Source organism: Drosophila rhopaloa, unplaced genomic scaffold (assembly GCF_018152115.1).
Source record: "Drosophila rhopaloa isolate 14029-0021.01 unplaced genomic scaffold, ASM1815211v1 contig_3, whole genome shotgun sequence".
Lineage (NCBI taxonomy): Eukaryota > Metazoa > Arthropoda > Insecta > Diptera > Drosophilidae > Drosophila > Drosophila rhopaloa.
The window spans coordinates 25,325,917-25,335,008 of record NW_025335123.1 but is presented as its reverse complement, the minus strand read 5'-3'; the positions used below and the strand labels follow the sequence as shown (position 1 = coordinate 25,335,008).

At 51.7% G+C, this 9,092-nt stretch overlaps 1 protein-coding gene across 1 annotated transcript; it reads right to left on the bottom strand.

Annotated features, from left to right (window-relative positions):
- Nucleotides 1-26: 26 nt before the first annotated feature.
- Nucleotides 27-6,019, bottom strand: LOC108046852 (polyhomeotic-proximal chromatin protein). The gene is made up of 5 exons (XM_044460976.1): nucleotides 5,912-6,019; nucleotides 4,255-5,846; nucleotides 3,740-4,196; nucleotides 1,879-3,680; nucleotides 27-1,814 (listed from the first exon to the last, which is right to left on the bottom strand). The coding sequence occupies exons 1-5, from the start codon at nucleotides 5,944-5,946 to the stop codon at nucleotides 1,039-1,041; spliced, it is 4,662 nt and encodes a 1,553-aa protein (XP_044316911.1). The 5' UTR covers nucleotides 5,947-6,019; the 3' UTR covers nucleotides 27-1,038.
- Between the last annotated feature and the right edge of the window lie 3,073 nt (nucleotides 6,020-9,092).

Below are 9,092 nucleotides of genomic sequence, written 5' to 3'. Positions count from 1 at the left end.
AACTCGATCTCGACTTCATATTCTCGTTCATTTAAAACAGTTGACAGTGACAGGTTTTATTTTGTTCAGTATGTATGTATAAACTAAGGTGAATTTGTAGATACAGTCGTTCATTTGTTGGAACCCAAATGGTTCTATTCGTAAACTCAAGCCAAAATAAATGTATTATTTTATTGAGAGCTCGCTGTCACTATTAAGAGTTGTATTAAAACACCCATAAGGTGACAGATTTTATGGGAATTAAACCTAAATTATGTAACTAGCAATTTTAAAAATTAAAAAAAAATAGAAGGTTCTTGCAAACTCGCAGGGTTCGCCTGTTTATTCGGAGCCTAGCCATGCCGGCCAGAATTCCTGCGAACGCTGCTCGTTATGCGCTCAATAAGTCAATAAATTAAATTTTCAGTTGTCGTTCTCAATTCAGTTTCACTTAGGAATTACTTCAGGCGTAAGTTTTAATGCTAAATGTGTAAATATATTCCCAGCTTACCTCTAGTTTAAGTGATTCTTAAACGCTCTTCCCATGGGGTGTTGTGTAGTGATTAACAACGTTTAAACATATACGTTAGCGCTTAGGTGTAGTGGTGAAGTTCTATACAAGTTGATTGATGAATTGATGAATTGATGACTGGGACAACAGTCTATGCTTTATCATACATGCGGCGGCCTTTTACTTGAGCTACGACAACACCCCTCTAGTTAAATCTAGATTTACGTACAAAAAGTCTACAGCCCGCTTCAAGCGAATCAGATTCAGCTCGGGCGACGGACCTGGTTGGACCCGGTCCAGAGCTATGGCTCCTCCTCCAGCCTAAGGTCGTGGCATAGGCGCGTGGTCAGGTCGAAGCACAGGTGACTGCCCCCGCTGCTGTCCTCAGACTCCGGCGGAGTGCTGGCAGCAGCGGGAGTGGGAGTAAGAGTCGGAGTTGGAGTTTGAGCGGCTTGCCTGTCCGTACCAGGACCCACCGGCGAGTACGGCGGCGGGGTAATCGAATACGAGGGCGACGGCATCATTTCACCTGGCTCATTTTGCTGACACTATTGCGCTCCACCCGCCGCCGCATCCTTCGTATCGCCTGGCGGCGGCACCTCCTTCATGGACTCCACCTTGGCCACTATTTTAAGGGCTGGGCCCAACTTCATGCCCATGGCGTGCACTAGATGGTTCTCCTTAAGCAGCAGCAGCGCCTGGCCGTCGATTTCCTGTTGGATAAAGTCGTCCACGTAATCCTGACACCCAGGCAGTTCCCGGATGAAGTTGCTGACCTCCTCCACACTCCAGCTGCTGATAGGCGGGCGATCCGATCCATTCACATTACTTGATGGTAGGGTTACCGCAGGAGTGATTTCTCCAGCTGGAGCCACTGGCAGTGGTGCAGGAACAGCAATTGCAACTGGCAATGACAATGCCATGGGTAATGAAATAGGCGAAGAGGCCGGAATGGCCGCTAATACTGGCATTGTCATCGGTGCCACCTCCGTTGGAGCCGACTGAATGGGCAGGGTTTCGCACATCGCTTGCATGGCCTCCGTCTGCATCTTCTCCTCGGCCATGGCCTCGTCCAGTTTGTCTACCAATGCCATGGCGTCCACGCCTACGATGCCACCCGTGCCCAGGCCGTTTATCTCTCCTGTTCCAACTCCTCCGATGCCGTTCTTGGCTTGCTTGGCGCATCCCGGCGAGCAGAAGCGCTTCCGCTTGAGTTTCGTTTTGTGTTCCAGTTTTCCGCACTGTTCGCAAGCAACCATGTCCGAGGCTGGAGCTGATGCTATTCCACTCGGCTTGATGTCCTCCTGCATGGCTGCCTTTTTCTCTGCAAAATGAAGTGATGGAGATTAGATTTAAGCGTAAGTAACAGTGGCTTGTAGTATACTCACTTGGCGGCTCATCGCTGACGTCCTTGTCCGCATATCGCTGTCTGGTGACCGGAAATGGTTCGTTGGACTCTTGAATGATGAAATCACCGATGACGTGGGTTAGAACATTCGGCTTTATCATCGCCTTGGGCAGATCTTTAGCTCCATTGCTGATGCTCGTCGTAGTAGTTGTGGTGGTGCTGGTACAACTCGTGGTTAAAGTGCTGCAGCTGGTGGTGGTTGTGCTAGCCGTTGTACTGGAAGCGGTACTTGATGTTGTTCTGGCTATCCCGATCCCATTGCTGATCGTTGTCGTGGTTGGCGTTGATGTTGCGGACGTGGAGCTGACGGAGGTAGCCACCTTGTGTTCTTCCTTTCCACTGGCAGTGCTGGGAGTGGTGCTGCTGCTCGTCGGCAGCACCGCATTGCTTTGCTTGCTGGTGGGAGTGGTGGGGACCTTGGAGGGCGTGGAAGCCCGATCTGTGTTCTCTCCGTTGGGCAGAGCGTCATTCGTGGAACTGCTGGCCTCTACGGATGCACTGACACTAGCAGAAGTGGAGGATTTGGGTGTGGTGCAGGTATCATGTCCAGATGCAGGAGCAATGGGCGAATCAATGGGCACCAGGGTGGCTGTGGGCATCTTTGTTGGTGTCTCCTTGGAGGGCGTGGATACAAAGCTTCCTCCCCCTCCGCTGCCAGCACTGCTGAGCGTGACCAGCTGACCCGGCGAAGGAGTGATAGCGGTGCTAGTCACAGAAACAGTCACAGGCGGAGCCGTAGAGAGGTGCCCCACCGTGGCATTCATCATCGAGGTCATGGCCAGGATGGGATTCGTGGTTGGTGAGGGCGTGGTGGGCGTAAGTGAAGGGGGTCCCTGCTGCTGCTGTTGAGTTGCTGCTGCAATGGTGGCCGTGATTAGCTGCTGCTGCTGTTGTTGCTGCTGTTGTTGCTGCTGCTGCTGGAGCTGAGCTTGGGCATGCGCCTGCTGCAGACTGGCCATCGTGCTGCTGGTGACCAGCGGAGTGGTGCTCTGGTTGGTAATTGTGACCACACTGCTGGTGGGGAGGGAGGAACTGCAGGTGCCGGGCTTGGCCGACTGGAAAATGGCGCCAGAGGCGGAGAGAGCCGCCTGCAGGGCAGTGGAGGTGGCTATTCCGGCTGGGGTCGTTGTCGATGAAACCGAGAAGGGCACGCTGCTCAGCTGCAGCTGTCCGGATTGCTGTTGTGATTGCTGCTGCTGTTGGGCAGTAGCGCCACCCGACTGCTGGACCACAATCTGCTGGATGATATTCTGCTGCTGCTGCTCCCGCTGCTGCGCTTGGGCCTGCACCTGTGCCTGCGCCTGTTGCTGCAGTTGCTGCTGTATCAGTTGGTTGTGCAGTTGCTGCTGTTGCTGGTGAGATGTGATGAATTGGCTGGGAGCCACCTGCAGGATCTGCTGAGTCGCGTTAGCCAGCGCCTGCTGCTGCTGCGCCTGCGCTTGGGCCACTTGCTGTTGCTGCTCCCTTTGCTGTTGCTGAGCCTGCGCCACCGCCTGCTGCTGCTGCGCTACCGCTTGCTGTTGCTGGGCGTTCACCTGCTGCTGCTGCGAGACTTGCTGCTGCTGCTGCTGCTGTTGTTGCTGCGCCTGAACTGCCGCCTGCTGCTGCATCTGAATAGCAGCAATTTGCTGCTGGAACATTTGCTGCTGGAACATCTGCTGCTTCTGAATCTGAATCAGCTGCAACTGTTGCTGTTTGTCCACTCCTGCCGTAGTGGCTGCATTAAGTGTTTGTCCATTCTGGAGGGTGATGGGAGCGCCCGTAGTGCTCATCACAACCATTCTGTGGAGGAATATAAATAGTTAGAGGATTCTGTTTGAGTCTGACAGATCTTAACTCACTTGTTGCCTGCCGCATTGACCACCTGCTGGAGGTTAGTCGCCTGTTGTTGCTGCTGCACGGTGGTCAAGTGACCCACCACCTTGTTCTGGCCCGCGACCTGACCATTCTCCGTTTTCAAGGTGGGTAATGCGGGTCGCACCGGCTGCTGCTTGTTGCGCATCTTGGCCTTCAGCAGGCTCTGATTCTGGGCCGTCTGCGTGGACACAGAGCTGGCCGGCCGCACTTGAGTTCCATTGTGAGGCATGATCGGGGCTCCTGGCCGCTGCAGAGCAGCTGCCGTGAGCTGTTGCTGCTGTTGCTGCTGTTGCTGCAACTGGGCAGTAGCCACAGCCAGCTGCTGCTGCTGCGTCTGGTTTGTGGATCCTGCTTGTTGCGGCTGTTGCTGCTTGGGAGCAAGTGCGTCCAGTTGAGTGCGTGCCTTGGTCGGAGTTTGGGTCACATTGCACTGGATTATCTCTGTGGGGAAATAGTCTAAATTAGTATCGAATATATCAAATTTATCAAGTTATCCTACGGTTTTGCTGCGTCTGCAGGGTCTGCGTCGTCGGCTGCTGTTGGATGAACATGCTCTGCGTCCCATCCGGTTGGTTGCGCAGTATGATCTGGTTCGATCCGAAGGGCTGTAACCCTGCCGCATTCTGCCAGAACCAGGGGATCTGCATTTGTTGCGCCTGGCCCGCGTTCAGGAGTTGGGCAGTCTGCACGGACTGGGCGCCCACCCCCACTGGTAACGTCGACTGCGAGACCTGGACGCACTGCTGGGTGGTTTGGGTGGTCTGCTGCTGCTGTTGTTGGACCTGCTGCACCTGCTGCGCCTGTGTAGTCCCAGCGGATCCCGGCCCGGTCGCCGCCTGCACTGTGCTGCTGGTGGTCGTCACCTTTTGAACCACTTTCTGGGCCAGCTTGCCCTGCGCATCCACGCCCACTTTGGCCAGTGCAGCTGTCAGCTGTTGCTGCTGTTGTTGTTGCTGCTGGGTAAGCTGTTGCTGCTGGGTGAGCTGCTGCTGCTGTTGCTGCGTGAGTTGTTGCTGCTGCTGAGCGGCGGCGGCCATCTGCAGCAAGTTCTGCTGCTGCTGCGGCGAGTGGGAGATGACACTCACCGGCGAGATAAGCAGCGTCTGAGGCGACTGGTTGTGGTTTGAGGGAATACAGGTGGCGTAGTTGCCGCCCGCGAATCCAGCCTGGCCGCCGATCATCTGCTTGGCGTTCTGCGTCGTGGTGGTGAGCATCTGGGGGCCGTTCCCCTGGAAGGGCTTGCCAGCGGTGATCACCTGGATGGGCTGCTGGCCAAGGCCGCCTGAGTGCAGCACATTGCCCGACACGAACATCTGCGGGTACAGGAAGCTGGTCGACGGCTGCATCAGCTGTACTGCCCTTCCCTGCGACCAGTCCCCGCCCACGCCTCCGGTGGTCGCCGCTAGCTGCATCGGTGACATAGTGCTGATAGCGGTGGACTGCTGGGAGTTGGCTGGGCTGGGTGCTCCTCCTGCTGCTCCTGCGTTCCCCGATGCTCCACCTCCCGCTCCTCCCCCTCCAGTAGCATCGGACAGCTGCTGCTGCAATTGCATCTGCTGCTGAACATCGAGAATGTTGGCTGCGTGCTTCAGCTCTGTGCTCCCTCCTCCAGCCGTGTGCGTTGGGAACTCTTGCTTCACCTGGATGGCATAGGGATTGGTCGCATAAAACTGCTGCAGCTGTTCGGGGGAGATCTGGAGCGCCGTGGTGGCGGCCGCCACTTGTTGGGCGGGACTCTGTGACTTCTCCAGCTTGAAGGCGCGCGGCTTTGAGTTTGGAGTTCTTGGTGAGCTGCTCGTTAACGGCAGAAGTGGGTGGCGCCGCCTAATAGGTGGCGTTCCGGCTGATCCGCGTGTTTTGGTGCTGGGCGACTGGGACGGACTGGCAAAGTCCTCGTCGAAGTTGATGCCCGCTTTCTGTGCAAGTGTTTCCAGGCACCTGAGCGGTCGCTGGGGATCGTCGTGAGTGGTGGGGATGCAAGCGCCCTTTACGGTTTGATTAGTTCCTCCTCCGGATGTGGTTGATACAGGTGAAGGTGGCGGTGTACTTGTTGTTGTTGCTCCTGCTGTTGATGTGCTATCCGTGACCGCACTGCAGGAGAAAGAGAACGACGATCAGTAAACATCGCGTATAAACACAAACAAACACAAACACACTTGGGGCGGCTTCGAAAGCGTGGGGCATGCTTCATATTCTTTAATCGCTTGACCAACAAACCGCCCAACAACAAACTATGACTACAACGCGCTCCCGCCAAAGTGCTCTCTTCCAACTAATTGGGGATCGGAGAGTGCGGAGAGCAGAGAAGAGGGTCAGCTATACGCTCTAAAGAGGAACAAGCAATGAGAGGAGTGCCAGTGCAAAAGAGACGGATGATCACTAAGAAAGACAAAGACGGGATCGTGTAATAATGCACTTACGATCCAAAAACGGCAGAGAACGAAAACGAAAACAATGTCTAGAATAAAAAGTGAGACGGAACGAGATACACTTTGTTTTGGGTGATCATTCACACACAAGCTAAATTAAGTTACAGTGGATAGCGTTAAAGTCAAACAGACGAGATCCATTTTTCAAAAATACTTTGAAATTTGTTTAAGTTTAATTGAAATTTTTTAAAGAAAATTCAAGCAAAACTTGTATAACAAACCATTTTCAGTTTGTCAGTTCAAAAGTATCTCGTAAATTTATTATGTGCCGTGACCCACTAAAAATGCACTGTTTTGCATAGATGCAACACAATGTTTAAAGGAGGTCACTTGTCTCTGTTGCCTGTGCCTGTGCCCACAACTTCTATTTTTAGTAGCCTTGCTCTCCTGCTCTCTGATGCCTATCCTGCTGTCCTCCTCTGTCTATCCTCGTCCTCTGTTTATCGTCCCATTCAGTCAATCCTCCTCCTTCGCAGAAAGCAAGTTTGAGTGGGAGTAAGCGAGACGACCTTTATTTATGGGTTGCATAGAACCATGATAATGGTATCCAAGGGGGGCAGTTCAAAGACCTGCAATGCGAGCCCAAAATGTTGACAGTTGCCAGTTGTCCAGGAGTAACAAATAGTTGCGGTTTCGGATGTTCAGATGAGGAGTACCAAGGGGGTTTAAGAGTTACCCCTGCTTAGTCGGGGGTGGATTTCCATCCGCAGTGTGAGTGTTACGGATTCGGATTCGGATCCGGATCCGGATTCGGAATAGAACTAGACGCAGCAGCAGCATCTTCAACTTGCAACCGAAAGACTGGTTTCTCTCCACTGTGCGAGTGTGTAGTATGTGTGTGTGTGAACGTGTGTAGCGGCAGACGGCTTACAACAATGCCAAAGCCATCATCATTTGATTTTCCCTTCAACCAAAAATTGAGTTGCAAGAGGCAGCGAGACAGAGGAAGAGGAGGAAAACGAAGAGGCAGGGAGGAATGACAACAATGCGGGGCAAACAACTGAAAGAGAGCATGCGCCGACGATGGCGGCGTCTCGAAAAATATGTTTTCTCCTCTCCATTCAGTTATCTCGTTTTCATTTCGTTTCTTAGGTGTGCGGGGTATATTAAACGAATTTAAAGCACCTGTGCACGCGATCTTACATAAAATAGGCAACGACGACCACTCTAAACGTCTCACAGCATTAATTGTGTCTTTGCTTTTTTTTGGTGTTTCTTTTTCTTACGTTGTTTTTATTCAAGGCGACGACACACTCCACTATCCGATACACTTTCCAGCGCGCTGCCTACGTTGCCAGCGTCGCGACACCCATAAACATTTTCGTTTCTCCTCATTTCATTGAGTATTGCGGTATTGCATTCACTAATCCACTAAGCGTCGATCGCAAGCACAGATGTGCAATTGTCGCGAAAAAAAAATAAATAAAAAATACGACGGGGCAGTGGCAGTGTGTGTGAGTCGCGTCGGCGAGAGACTTTTTCTCCGTTTAATACGTCCACTACAATTTCACACGACCGGACCGCAGAGCGCAAGAACCGCACGCCGCCAAATTTATTTTCAATCTGAGCCGCGCGCCAGAGCGACAACTCTACGCTGTCTTTCCATTTCCATCGGGAAACAAAATGAAGTGCGCATGTGTTCGTTTGCGCCTGTGTGTGTGTGGTGTGCAGCTGGCATGGAACGAACCCGTTTCTCTGAAGATACTTTTGCGACTATCAACTTTTCTCTATACCAAAATGCGCGGGTGCGAGTGCGATGGCACTAGGGCTGGTTCGCGTCGAGAGCGTGTGCGAGCGGGATGGCATCAGCGCGCTTGGGGTTGGAATGAAACGGCAGCAGTTTAGTTGGCAAGGCAAATCGAGTAAAAAAAAGCAGGCATCGAGGCTACAGCTGGCGGGCATATGTGTGCGTGTGGTTTCAACCACCCCGATTGTGGGCCCCCTGCCCCTGGAAATATAAAATATACGCACTACCAAATCCAGTTTTCTGTGTCTGTACACCCGAATGTCTACCGCCCGATTGTTGCTATACTTCATCTTCTTTTTTTCGTTCCACCACCAGTACCCACTACCTCCTCCTTTCTCATTTCTCCCTTCCCCTTTTTCGCATCGGATCGGATCGGCTTTACTTTATTATTAGTTGTGCTTGTCGGAAACAGAAGGTGGAAGAGAAAGAGGAAGGGAAAGGGGAGGGGTAGCGTATGCGCAGAGGCAGAGCGAAATGTTTTTTCACTCACTCTGCCGAACAGTGGTATGCGATACATTATTATTGGATTACATATTTGTTGTTGTAGTGATTAACCGTGAGCTAAGTGGAGCAAATTCCCTTTGGGGACTGTGTTCATAGCATTCAAATAATTGTTGCTTGCAGTATGTACCAATTCAAAGCTCGTAAAAATTAAATAGATCGGATTTAACTAAAAATCCTTCCTAATATTTATTGGCTTATTATAACCACCTAATTAATAATTAAAATTCAACAGACGTTGACTTGCAAAATTTGCCTACAATCCACCTTGTCCCACTGTGCCTGTCTTTGGCATTTCATTTTTCATTTTGTACTCGCCTGTGCTGTGTGTGTGTGTCGTTGTATGGGTGCGTCGCTTTGGGCTCTTGTCGGTCTTCTTCTTTTCTTCCCCTCCAACAACAACGTGGCTGAGCCCCACAAATGTTCATCATTCCTATTACTATTGTTGTTGTCCGACTGAATTTCGTTTCGTCTTATTTCTTTTGCTTTTTGCTGCCGCCATATTATTTGTATGCTCGTTAAATGCTGTTTCTCTCGCTCCCAGCTTTACTTTTTTTGTTCTCTTCTAGTGTACGTTTGGGGCAGCTTGGTATTGGTATTTTTTGTTGAGCTTTTTTTTTTTGTTGTTTTGGGGGTCCTCCTTCGCCGTTATTTCCTCTT